At 42.6% G+C, this 13,166-nt stretch overlaps 1 protein-coding gene across 1 annotated transcript; it reads right to left on the bottom strand.

Annotated features, from left to right (window-relative positions):
• Window positions 1–105: 105 nt before the first annotated feature.
• Window positions 106–10,018, bottom strand: LOC109748132 (glycine--tRNA ligase, chloroplastic/mitochondrial 2). The gene is made up of 35 exons (XM_020307179.4): window positions 9,595–10,018; window positions 9,409–9,476; window positions 9,141–9,222; window positions 9,004–9,067; window positions 8,831–8,886; window positions 8,562–8,639; window positions 8,358–8,432; window positions 8,052–8,122; window positions 7,747–7,863; window positions 7,553–7,654; window positions 7,173–7,293; window positions 6,958–7,044; window positions 6,770–6,856; window positions 6,274–6,375; window positions 6,039–6,102; window positions 5,426–5,481; window positions 4,821–4,892; window positions 4,649–4,731; window positions 4,451–4,499; window positions 4,004–4,066; window positions 3,639–3,728; window positions 3,472–3,558; window positions 3,225–3,299; window positions 3,086–3,144; window positions 2,845–2,938; window positions 2,553–2,771; window positions 2,381–2,475; window positions 2,030–2,120; window positions 1,837–1,941; window positions 1,723–1,761; window positions 1,395–1,484; window positions 1,188–1,289; window positions 965–1,046; window positions 785–870; window positions 106–651 (listed from the first exon to the last, which is right to left on the bottom strand). Exons 1-35 carry the CDS (start codon window positions 9,931–9,933, stop codon window positions 553–555), a joined length of 3,249 nt encoding a protein of 1,082 aa, XP_020162768.1. The 5' UTR covers window positions 9,934–10,018; the 3' UTR covers window positions 106–552.
• Between the last annotated feature and the right edge of the window lie 3,148 nt (window positions 10,019–13,166).

The raw sequence follows: 13,166 nt of genomic DNA, 5'->3' as shown, positions 1-13,166 counted from the left end.
CTACGTACGCTACTGACCCGGATTATAGTACAACAACAACCCGGCAAAAGCAAACTGATATTTTTTGCTACAAGATTAACCAAAGTGACCAGGAACCAACAGGCAAAAGGAAGGAAGGCTAGCTGCAAATGTTTCGATCTTCTTCAAACAAAGTTATACATCGACCAACAAATCTCAACATCAAGGAGCGCCCGCCCGATCTGCTTGAAATTTGTAAGATCTAAATGAATGCCAAATAAATTTTCTCTGGGTCACCATCCTCCAATCAAAGACGACCCCAGATAATATCAGCAACACAACACAGAAGAAGAAAATGCATTTAACAACTATAGCATAAACAACACCCCATTTTGTCTATTGGTTCGTCTTGTAGTTAAACCTCATAACTGATATCCTCCAATCAAAGACGATCCCTTGTAGTTACATTCTCATTCTTCTCCCAGTAATTTTCCACCAGATGAATGACCAGTAACAAAAGTACAAAAAATGGCTCCAGCTTAATGACACCAGCTCAAAAATGGGGCGCACGCTCTCAGCTCGCTCCAAGGCTAACTAAAACCCTGGTAAAACCGAGAGGTCGGCTATCCCCTTCGTCAAACTCGCAACCTTTTGCAGCAGTGCCAGCCGGTTGTTGCGGATCTTCTCATCTTCCTGTCCAACGGGCGCCATCACGAGATACAAACAAAGGTTAATCAGCAAAGTCACATGTGCATCTACACACTGTCAAACGGTAAAATGAAATTAATCGCAATAGGTCTGGAAAACAAAGAGTTTCTACTCTTACCGCCATGACAAAAACATTGTTGAAGAAATCTTCCAGAGGCTGTATCAGAAGCAGGGAGGCCTCGACGAAGGTTTTGACGTCAACACCTGCAAGAGCGGTGAACAGAATAGCGCAGAGGTGAGCTGTATGAACTGTGGACCTGATACATGTTGCTTTGAGAAATGAATAGTCTTCTGTTACCAGGATGGATCTTGTCGACAGCCTCCAAATAGGCGCTCCACAAGGCTTTTTCTTCGTCCTTCTCAAATACGCTTGCGTCAACCTGCATATTGCATTCATGGTGACTTGGTGAGGCAGGTCGTCCATAGATGGTACAACGGCAAGGTTAGTTCCTAATTCAAGCTGCGCTCTGAGATTGTTACTCAATTGTGACGGCACGTGTCTACGTAAAAACAGCCAGTACCTCCCAAGCAGACTCGATTTGCTTCCCACGTATAATTCGAACTGGCCTGGAATACGCCTCAACAATTTTTGGGAAATCTTCAGTTCTTGAAAATGCTTCCATCTGCAAGTTTCCACATAGCAAGACCATCACCACAAACCCAGGATGCTTCCATAAATTTCAGCAGAGGTGCTAAGCACATAAAACTTGAACACTATAATTTCTTACTTCAGCTGCCGTTTGTGATGCCAGATATTGGCAGTTCGCACGCTCCATAAGCACCGACCGAACTATTTCATAGTTAATTCCCTCATCCACCTGATGAAAAATGAGGAACCAATGAGTCATTTCAAAAGGACATGAAATCTACTCACATATAGTCTATGTACTCCATCTGAACTAAAATCACAACAAGAATTATGGAACGGAGGGGGTATCTTATATTTCTTTTCTCAGTGCATCCCAAGAGGGTAGAATACAAGAATCTTGGAGAACAGCAGCCTTATGCGTAATAAGTAATAACTCTATTGTCATTACAGGTCAAGGAGATACATACCAAAAGTTGTTCGAGTCTCCGTGTTACAAATTGCACTACCTAAGAATAAATTTGATCAGAGTTGTCAAAAACCATGTACTAGTAACACAGTGATGATCTAAAATATATACTGACCTCATTTATAACGTCATTGTCTATTCTTATAGGCTGCACCTGTGCCACCAAGGTCAAGGCCTTCGTGAGGTCAAAGTTCTTCTTATTCTCAACCAATATTTGAACCTGTATAAAATATATTATCAACTAATACTTGGACCTGTATAAAAAATATCATATATTTAATGATATTTGCAGTTTCAGCTCCCCTTACCAATCCATAAGAGATCCTTCTCAGTCCAAATGGATCGTTCGAAGAACTTGGCTGACATCCAGCTCCGAACAGACCCACTAGGCTGTCCAATCTGTGAAAAAAAAAATCATTAGCAGAAGCAAGGTTCTCCGAATATCATAGTTCTAAATAGTGGGCTATGCCTCTTAGCGGCGGACCTCTTCTAAACGCTATAGCGATGCTATAGCGCGCTATTTGAATGTTTGTTCATGTGTTTGGACCAAAGTCGCTAAGCCCGCTATTTAAAACCATTTCTAGGCGAATATAGCAACATTTTATTGTATTTCCAGTTTAGCATCTGTTTAACGATGGCAATATAAGTGTAGGAAGTACCTATCAGCAACCGCAAGGACTATACCAGCATCTGTTTTTGGGAAAACATCGCCAGAGAACCTTGGAAGTGTTATCTCAAACAGTGCTTCTGCAATCTTTGACATGAAAATTTACTCAGCCCAAGTTGAGGACCGGCTTAACTTTCCCTATTAAGAGTTGGCAACAAATGTACCTCTTCTGGAAGACCATCCCTTAAAGCATAATGGCGTGCCATAATTCCAGCGAGTGAAGTAAATTCTGTAACAATTGAAGTGGAAAGATCTGACATAGCCAATGCAGCTGCATCTTTGATAACTGGGATCACCCCCTCGTTTATCCCGAGAACAAGGGTCAACTCTGCGACAACATTTTCAACACGCGCCATTTTGTCGAGCATTGTACCAAGTTTTTCCTATTCAATGTGGTGCAGATAAAATAAGAATAAGCAGAACACAAGAATCCAAGGAAAATTCAGCGCAACTCACATGAAAGAGAATGCTCTTCAGCTGGCCTCGGAATTCAGACAAATTCTTTTGTGTATCCATCTTATAAAAGAACTTAGCATCCTCATACCTTGCCCTGTATTTGTATGCCAATTCAGAATGTATATTTGTCTAAAGTTCTCTTTGCAAACAAAAAAGGCAGAGGCCAAAACTTTGGCTCTAAAATGAATATTTGCACAGTAAAATAATGATTCAGAAAATCTTCATTGGGCCTTTGCATAACCTGAGTACAGCTTCATTGCCTTTACGGACCACTTCTTCACTAATAGAACCATTAGCAACCTAACAGCAAATGCTGAATTAGAACAAAGACTAATCACTAACCAACTGTAAAGTATATAGAAGTGCAGAAATCATCTCACAGTAATAAAATATGGTAGCAGATCGCCTGTAGACTTGGAGGTTACAGGAAAATACCTCTGGTGTTTCTGCATAACCTGCAGTTGTAATTTTCATTAGAAAACATGCATATTATGAGATAATTCCTTTCAGTTGAGTAATTCTTAAAGCACAAAACATGTCATTGGCCTTTTCATTTGGTGACTGCATCAACAGAACCAACAAAATGTAGTGTAGTTTATAGGCATCGCCGTCCAAATCTGAGCATACCGTTGTTAACACATCTTTCGGAAGTTCTAGGAAGGAATCATCATATCGACCAAGAATGGGCACAGGCGCCTCCACAAGATTAACAACCTGAGTTGTGGTTTCAAATATTTCAGGATAATTTCCAGCTTCAAACCATAAAAGTATGCAAAATAAAATAAAAAATCTACCTCCTGCAGCAAGCTATCAGGTGCAATGAAATCCCCATCGACTCCTCTAGCTAGTGTACTAGAGTCATCCAAGATTTTTGCTCTACGCTCCTGCAATGGAGTGAGTGTTATATAAAAATTGAGGCACAATGAGACCTGGAATACTAATTAACTAAACGTATGAATGGCCAATCGCATGTGTTTCCCTGTTTTCTGTAGGCTAAACAAGTTAGCCCCAGACAGCAATATTCTCAAGTGAAACAGACTGCGCAAAAAATTATAACATTCTGCTATGAAACCTACCAAAAGGGCATGTGTTCAATGATCTACAAAAAGAACATGAGATCCCGCACTGCATATGAAAGCCTTATATTTGCTTATCTAACCTGCACATCAATCACGATCCCAGCTTTTTCTACAGTGTGCAAATATGATTCTGCAGTTTCCACCTGAACATATGAAGACAGCAAGCTTAGCTGTTAGCCTGTCACACAACAAAGAGTGAAATCTCTCTACAGAAAATAAGATACTCCAAAGAGGATACAGCTGTTAGTTCATTGGAGTAGCACTTTTTTTTTCTCAGCAAAGAGGGAGATTCTGTCAAGAACATTAACCGATTAGATTTTACTTTAATTAACATGGTTTTTGTCTGTAACAAGAGCCAGGACACATATTATTACCCTGAAAAGGGAAATGGAACTACAGCCTTTCAATATCGATCTTGGCAATACAATGTGGGTAACTTAACAGTTTACACAGCAATATTTATGTCAAAATAGAAGTCAGAACTGGAGTACAAAATAAACTTATACACATGATAGCCCAATCTGTACCTTAAAATTCGCCAAAGAGGAGTTACGAAGGCCACATGACTGGCTCCCACTGTCCCAATAGCAAATCATGGTGGTTTTAAGATTTTGTACGGAAAAACACACAAAAAAAGGCATAGGAGTTTTATTTCATTTAATTGTTTATGCATATCATCACCCTACAAAAATATAAATCAAGTGTATCACACACTAAGATATTACCTTGAGATGCCAGCAAAAGAAAATGGCACAACAAGATCTCCATGAAGTGCCATGATCCAGCGTACAGGGCGACTAAACACAATCTGCAAGTGTAATGACCCCCAAACTGTTACAGAATAGAAACTTAAATAGAATGCAAAAAAAATAAAATTGTAATGTGATCTACACGTACATTTGAGTTCCAGCGCATCGACTTGGGGAATGAAATACCAGATATAATAGTAGGTAAATCTTCAGATAGGACCTGCAATTCGCATGCTACAATTGTTGAACAGGGCCAGAGAATAGAAGCCAAGAACTACGATATACATTCAAGTGTGCTAGATGATGAATGGCGCACCGTGCAGGGTGCTGAGTGCGAGATTTAAATTATTACCAATCATTAATAGCCAATTATAGTTTCTCGTCCTACAAAATACTAATGCGGAAGCACAAGACATAGCATCAAGTTTACGGTGAGTTGTGAAGTTTGGCTCCTTGACCTATCATAAATAATGCCGAGTGATTTGCCAAGAGTTGCTAAACAAGTTAACATAATCAGGCTCAATTGATTTCTTGAGCAGAAATACAGACAAGTTATCATTCTCATTCCCACCACCCAAAAGCTCATTCCTCTAAGCCCACAGAACCAGGGAACAAATTTTAAATTCTCTTGCAAATGCCGTTGATGATTGAAATGTCAAAGAATCATATGCTTTTTATCAACAACCAAAAGTCCTACTTATTGCATTTTCCTGATATAATTATCTGTCAAAAATATACAGGATAAAAACTAACCTCGTCAGCATAGCGTGCAGACTCTTTGACACGGGCATATATATACTCTGTTTTACCTGAAAAGCAAATAAGCTCAACAAACTTCAGACCTCTTCATGGAACAGGAACCCGATACAAACATACAGTCCAGTGGAGTCTCAACGTAGCCATACAGTAAATCGGAGTTAACATGCTTTTTATTAGAGAACGTGCAAACAAGCATGTTTGCACATCTTCTCATTAAGTGGACAAGCAGCATAGTTACAACGGGTACAATTTATGCAGATGATTTGGATTAATCTAATCACAGTAGTACTCCAGTTGTTTCGGACAAATTAGTTTATGCAGAAGAAGCAATTGAGAATTGGACCTAACATTGTGTGCTACCCAAAACGAGAAACAGCAAGAGGCCTTCAGATCATCAACTCTAAGGTAGATTTGTTGCTATATGGGAACCTACATGGTGGTTTAAACAGCAAGCAAAAACAAGAAAAAGAGAAGGATGCTGGAGATCACTCGCCAATAAGCTACACGCAAAGCTAATATGCCACACCTATCAAAAATACAGAAAGACAAAATATAGAGCTAGAAGAGAGCAACCAACATTTTGAAGGCAAAGGCATGAGTTGCATACCATCAATTTTTTTATACAAGGAATCTACAGGAACATTATTCTTTCGACAAAACCCCTCAGCAGCCTGAAAAGGAACAGAGAAAAAAATCATAAAATCCCTCAGGACTGAGTTATAACAGCGAAAAAGGCTTCCAAAACATTTGTTCCGTTATCAGCCTAAATACAATGGAGAAAAATTCAAAACAGCACAGGTAACCAGAGAACTCAAAGAATAAGCAATAAGAGGATAGCTAACCTTAGTGGGTTTTCCCTCTTGGTCAAATGCCTTTGCAACTGGTGGACCACGTAACTCAACCTCTTCTTCCATTTGCTTCAGACATAGATTTTCAACAACAACCTGCAAATCAAAGCTGAAACTTGTATAGCTGCACAAAACAAACATATTATGTATAATATGTCTATCGAGATATGCCTTAGCTGGGAGATACCTTCTTGATGCATATCAATTGTCTATCAATTTCCATACAACAACTAAAAAACAGATATATTCCTAACTCTGTCCACTGTTCTGTTGCTACCAAAGGACAGATAACCCTACTGACTGATTTCATGTTTCTCCATCATGCACTTTGCACTAGATATCAGATTCCATCAAAGCTTATTTTTGTCTCAGAGCATAAAAAAAGTTCAAACTGTGCCCCTGGGTCAAACATGATGATTTAAGAATAATCCACTGACTGGTTGAGAAATTAGCTGTAAGATAAAAAAAAGAGTGAAGATGGTAGTGATACCGCTAATCTCCGTGGTGTCCCATAGGTGTGCACCTTCCCATGGCTCAGTCTACGCTTCCCTAGTATTTGAACTAGAGATTTCTCAAGCTGGGGAAGATCAAAAGGACAGAATCATAACTTAAATGTTCAGCAAGTATCACTGTGTTGTTTACAGTAGGCTGCAAAACCATGTTGAAATTATAACTTACTTGTTCAGTTGCTTCTACCACATCATGGGGCGGCAACTCTTCTGTTCCTATTTCAAGAACAAACGTCTGTGCCTGCCCCAGCACTTCCTAAATAACAGAAACCAAAGTCCAAGGTCAGAAGGTGTGTCTGTTGGATGTTGTGACATGTACGTTCACAACATTATATGTTTAAAAATAACACATTCGGCGATACATAGCAAATGTAGACTAAATACCTTTCTGCTGAGCTTTTCAGAGACATGGGGGTATACAAGATTAGCCTCTTGGTAAGTGCCCAGTGGATAACCAATTTCCTCTCGTGTTTTCAACCAAAGCTGAGAACATTGACGAGCAAGACTGCGCAAAAAGAATCAGCATTAGAATTATATTTTGATTTAAATGCAAAAGCTAAGAAAGGGAAATTACTGGATAAACACCAGCCAAGAATAAAGAATGGTAAAACACTAGAACAAGAAAATTATAATATGGATGCAGCTAACTCGAGACAAGCGCATATCAATGAGGTTCGTTAGGTAATAAGTAAATTTTATTGTAGTGATAAAAAAATTCCAGGATCGATGATGAGAAAACACAGAGAAAGAAAACAAGGAAATACCTCCGCATGCGACCAAAATATCTTGCACGCTCAGTTACACCAACAAAGCCTCTGGAATCTAGAATATTAAAAGCATGAGAGGCCTTCAGAACCTGGTCATACCTAATCCATTGCAAATCAAAGACAACCTTATCAATTCTTAACAGTTCACAGAAAGTGCAGAAGCAGAGGAAGAATATATCAGTCAAACATACGCAGGAATTGGCAGCCCAAGTGATAGTAAAGAGCGGGCCTCTTCTTCAAAATCATCAAAGTGCTTTTGAATGTGATCAACATTTGCATGCTCTAAATAATATGCACTCATCTCTTTCCTGCACAAGGACATCAGAAAAATGAGGTCCTGAGAGCTAAGCACAGTCTAATAGACTGGAACAATGACACTTGTCAATTCATCTAATTCAACAGGAACAACAAGAATGATGGATAAGAATGAAAAAAATGAGAAAAGGAATAATGAAGCAGAGGATGTATAGTTCCAAAGTGTGGAGAAGAAACCTACTCATTCTCAAGGAATAGTTCCCCATACGTGATTCCTTCGGTGTATTGTATCTTTTTGAAATGATCTACTCCCTGTCAGAATATCTAAAGCAAAGTAAGGTCAGCTCTTTCAATGACCTAGCAGAGTAAGGTGGAAAATATCTTAAAAGAGACATTTGATTGGTCTACTAGATTTTCTATGATGTCAAAAGAAATAGAATTTTTATGTGAGCATACACAAAAAGGAGGTGCTTGTGAGAACCATACTAAACGCTCTATACATATAACTCATACGGAGTAATATATACAACCACACTAGTGGACTTACCTGAAGTGACATGAGGATACGTTCAAGTCCATATGTTATTTCGACAGAAACTGGCAACAGAGGAAGGCTTCCAGACTACAGTGATGAGATTTTATGAAGATAAATAAAAATCCAAGATTAGAAGGTATTTAGGCACTTCAAGCAGGATATATGCAGCAACCTTAAAGAGAAGGACATAATTTGTGCAGATTTAATTTGCTTTACCTGCTGAAAATATGTGAATTGCGTGATTTCCATGCCATCCATCCAAACCTCCCAGCCCAGCCCCCAAGCTCCAAGAACCTGCCAACAATGGTAAGAAACGCCAATCAGTAAAACAACACACTGGAGAACACTTGATTGCAACAAATGGTTAATATGGCAAAGTGGGTATGCTTGCTGCATATATAACGTTCTATTGGAATTTGATTGAAGCAGGAGATGTGTAAACAGTAATGAAGAGAACCGAAAAAGGGGGAGGAGGAGAAATTTACAGGGCTCTCCCAGTTGTCCTCGACGAAACGGATGTCGTGTTCGCGAACATTGATGCCTGAGATTAAAAAAAACACCACTTATAAGTAACCACTGAGTTCCTTTGTTGAGAAAATAAAAAAAGTTAATTCTCTGGATAGAGCTGAAGCCATGTGTGATTCAGAAGTAATGATACCCAATGCTGAAAGGCTGTGCAGGAAGAGGTCCTGCGAGTTCCCCGGATCGGGCTTCAGAATCACCTATTGTTGTTGGTCAAAAGGCATGGTCAGCAGTCAGTAACTGGTTTGAAACAGGGCAATGTTGTGAACCAACCTGGAACTGGGTGTGGCGCTGGAGCCTGTTGGGGTTGTCGCCGTAGCGGCTGTCGTCGGGCCGCACGCTCGGCTCCACATAGCTTCAATTCAACAGAGAGCGTCATGTTAACAAGTCAGAAATGGGGGCAAATGCATTGTCTGAACTGCAAGCATCTACTGTAGTAGTATTCAGTAGTAACTCGGTTGTCTGAATTGCGCTGCATTTGCAGATGTGCATCGAACTTGGATGGATAAGATGGGGAGAAGGGTGGATGCAGGGTACTCACGCGACGTTCCACGGCTCGGGGCCCAGCACCCGGAGGAACGTGAGGGGGTTCATCGTCCCGGCGCCGACCTGCTCGATTGATTGGGCAAATTCAGAATCTTTATATCTATCAGCCATTGATGCTGCTGGTTCTGGTGAAGCTATGTGGCTGGCGAAGAGAAAGAAGAGAAGGGGAAGTGGGCGGCACCTCGGTGTTGCTGCACTGCATGACGGCGCAGCCGACGGAGGCCCAGTACTCCTGGAGCCGCTGGATGGCCTGCTGGAAGGTCAGCGCGCCGGCCCCCTTGTTTCCGTTGCCGGAGGGGGAGGAGGCGGTGGAGGAGAGCGCGGACGGCGCCCCCTCGGAGCCGGAGTGGGCCGCCGGAGCAGACACGAGGAGAAGGCGTGTGCGTGTGCGGGAGCGGCGGGTGGGCGGAGGACGGGGAGTGGCGAGGGCGGAGGGGATGTGCGAGTGAGCGGCGGCGGCGGCGGGGGAGAGGAAGGGAGCCATGGCGACGGCGGTGGCCATGCCCGTGGCCGTGGCCATGGCGACAGGTAGAGCAAGAGAGGATAAGGATGGGGATGGGATTGGGGCGGGAGGAGTTTTATGTTGTTGATTTAACCGCCAAATCCATCCAACCTGCTTTCTTTTTCTTCTTCTTTTTTGTCATAAACTACCTCCAACTAGTGATGAAATTACATTTATCTATTTTAGGAACCGGCACGAGCGCTGCCTTTTTATTTATTTTCGATGACATTCAATACCTCCTTTATTAATTAGCTACAACCATTTGATAACAAAGGAGAGGAACCAGTAGGAGCGTTGCCTTTGTTATTTTCGACATTCACTATATGGAAGAACTCCTTGGAGTTTTGAAAGATTCTACTCCTCGGTATGAATAGCCAAGCCGCCCATTTTGACCCCGGTACGGAAGAAAAAATAAAAGAAAAAGAATACAAGTTCGAAAAACGCAATCCTCCCGCTTGTTGTCCTTTTATGTGTAGTAATTGCGAGGAAAATACCAAACTTTCAATATGACAAATTTGAAAGAAAGAAAAAACCTTCACAAAACGTGCTATCGTGTAGGAACATTCATGGTTTTCAAGTCAAATGACCACAAGTGATGTCATATTTATTGAATAGTTTATTATAATTTGCCCAAATTAGAGACATAGGTGCATATTGCCATTACCAACAATGTTTCCAAATCGAGAGTTCAACTTTTTTGTAAAAAAAATCGTTTATCATTTTCTAAATGTCAAAAAATGGGTATTTCTGTGAAGCAATTATAAAAAAAGGGTGCAAAATGGCAATACTCTCATTTTCGCAAAAAGTATACCAATATTTGATGGATAATTCCCAAGTTTTATGGATTTTCTATATTTCTAGCTACTTTCACACATTTAAATGAATTTATGTAGATTTCGCAGAAGTAAATCAAATTTAAACTGCAAGTGTGTGATAGCTCCACCCTAAAAATTAGCAATAAATATTTTAGGCACACAATTATTCACTATATATATGGAAGACCGACTTATAGTTTTGAAAGATCTAACCCCTTGCTATGAATAGATATGCCGATCATTTTAACTCTGCTTTGAAGAAAAAAAATGAAAGATAAAGAATAAAACTTTGAAAACTGCAATCCTTTCGCATGGAGCGCACACGCCAGAGAACTCGGCAAAACAACACCGTTGGATCCGTTTCATCCAGTTGCTTTTTTTGTTGCCGTGCACCAGGTGCAAAGTTTTTGCCGAGCGCCTGATGAATGGTACTCGGCAAAAATCCGTTTGCCGGAAGGGTGTATGCCGAGTACCCTTTGCCAAGCAGAATACTCGGCAAAATTGTTACCGATTTTCTTTTTGGGCCTTTCCGAGTATTTTGGGCACTCGGTAAAGGCGCACATTCCAGTAGTGTACCTTGCTTTCGTGAAATACTTATATAGGAGCAAGGTAAATCAGATTATTATTGCATTTGCTATTCTGTCACTGACGGCCCGTGTCATGCATGGATGCTTCGTATAAACACACTGTTCTGTTCAGATCCCTAGCAATCTCCGTTCATTTATCCTTGTTTTGCCTTCGGTTAACGAAGACCCACAACTCCATATATAAGTATAGGGTTTCTCCGCCCGTGTTCGTTTACACGAAGACCCTTTTTTTTTACGGAACACTCTCTTTTGTTTTGGTGAATCAGGACCCACGTTATGTAATTCCCGTTGCAATGATTAGTTGTATATATATCTACGGGCCGGCCCATGCATATGCTACGGTGCAAGAGAACGCACCACAACCGTCCATCACTAGTACTATAACTCAGATTAGATCAACAAGATGAGCAACTCCTCCAAGAAAAAATGAATATTACGGCTAGACCTAACTAGCAATTGCTAGATCCCGCTTCTTACGTCCATCTTTGTGGAGATTGTGTCAAGGAAAGGAAGAAGATGAAGGGCCCGGCGGTTCGTGAACGTGGTGACGGCGGATAGCTATTTACTGAGTCGCATCAAGCTCAAGAACAATCTCTTCTACCCATCAGCCGCGGAAGCACAGCACCATGCCGCCGCCAGCAACAACAAGAAGGAGAACAAGACGGCGGCGGCGGCGGCGGCGACGGAGGACGTCTTGCGATTACCCCCGTCGAAACTCAGGCTCAAGCCATCTTCGCGCCCGTCCTTCACGAGGCTCAACTACATGCCCTTCTACGGCGGCGGCGGCGAGGGAACGTCCTCTGCGTCGACGACTCCGGCCACACCGCGCTCTACGACGCAGACACCGACACCATCGAGATGATGCCCGGCCTCAAGGGCTGCCACAACCCCATCTCCTTCTCCGTCGCCCGTGGCGCCGGCGACCGCACCCGCGCTGACGCGCTCTACGTCCTGGATGGCGTCTTCCACAGCCGCAGTCCCAGTCCCAGCAGGTTCGAGGCCCTCGTCTACGACAACCCCAACCCCAACCCGAGCCCCTACGCCGGCAAGGAAGACCATGCCTGGCACTGGCGGCCGCTCGCTCCGCCGCCCGTCCACCGCGACTCCTTCGTCGGGTGCCACGCGCTGCTCCACGGCAAGGACAGCGGCAGCGGCACCATCTACATCTCCTATTGTACCGTTCGTGACACCGTCGGCACCTACCGCTTCGACACGGGCACCGGCGAGTGGACCAAGGCCGGCGACTGGAGGCTGCCCTTCTTCTCCCAGGGTGTGCACGTCCCCGAGCTCGGCGACGACCTCCTGTTCGGCATCGAGCTCCATGATCCCTACCGCTTCTGCGCGATGGATATTGCCTCCGGCCTCAAGATGAACGGAGCTCCGGTGTTGCGGCACGCGTGGCTTGACATAGTTGAACCGCTGCCAAAGTGGCTCTCGGGGATCAACAGCGTGGCGTACCTTGGGGACGGCAGGTTCTGCATCCATAGGAGATTCGACATCATGGCCGAATTCGGGATGGAGTCGGTGTCGGCCGGCACGGTGGTCCTGCTCACCGGCGTTGAGGTGGTGCGGGCAGGATCCAGGCTCCGGATGATCAAGCACAAGTCCAAACGTCTCGACTGTGACATTGAATCCGTGCTCTGAAAATATTTATGTCTAATTATTCTTGCAAGCAACATCTGCATCCAGTTTCAGAGAAGAGATTTGGCTTCAATTAATCGCATGCTTTGTGGGTGTGGCGGTCTAAAACAGTGCAAATTTGCAAAAAATGATAAATAAAAACTAGAGTATAATCCGAGAAAGTCAATTAATCAATCAATATTGAGTCTAGACTACTGTTCCAGCTTCT

The sequence above is a fragment of the Aegilops tauschii genome, chromosome 7, assembly GCF_002575655.3.
Source record: "Aegilops tauschii subsp. strangulata cultivar AL8/78 chromosome 7, Aet v6.0, whole genome shotgun sequence".
NCBI lineage: Eukaryota > Viridiplantae > Streptophyta > Magnoliopsida > Poales > Poaceae > Aegilops > Aegilops tauschii.
This window is presented reverse-complemented; position numbering and strand designations above follow the sequence as displayed.

Coding starts and splice junctions, on each gene's coding strand:
- LOC109748132 (XM_020307179.4), bottom strand. CDS start 9,933: ATGGCCACGGCCACGGGCATGGCCACCGCCGTCGCCATGGCTCCCTTC. Junction 5,482..6,038: donor CTTGTATAAAAAAATTGATG/GTATGCAACTCA, acceptor TTTGCTTTTCAG/GTAAAACAGAGTATATATAT. Junction 1,047..1,187: donor AAATCGAGTCTGCTTGGGAG/GTACTGGCTGTT, acceptor TGCAATATGCAG/GTTGACGCAAGCGTATTTGA.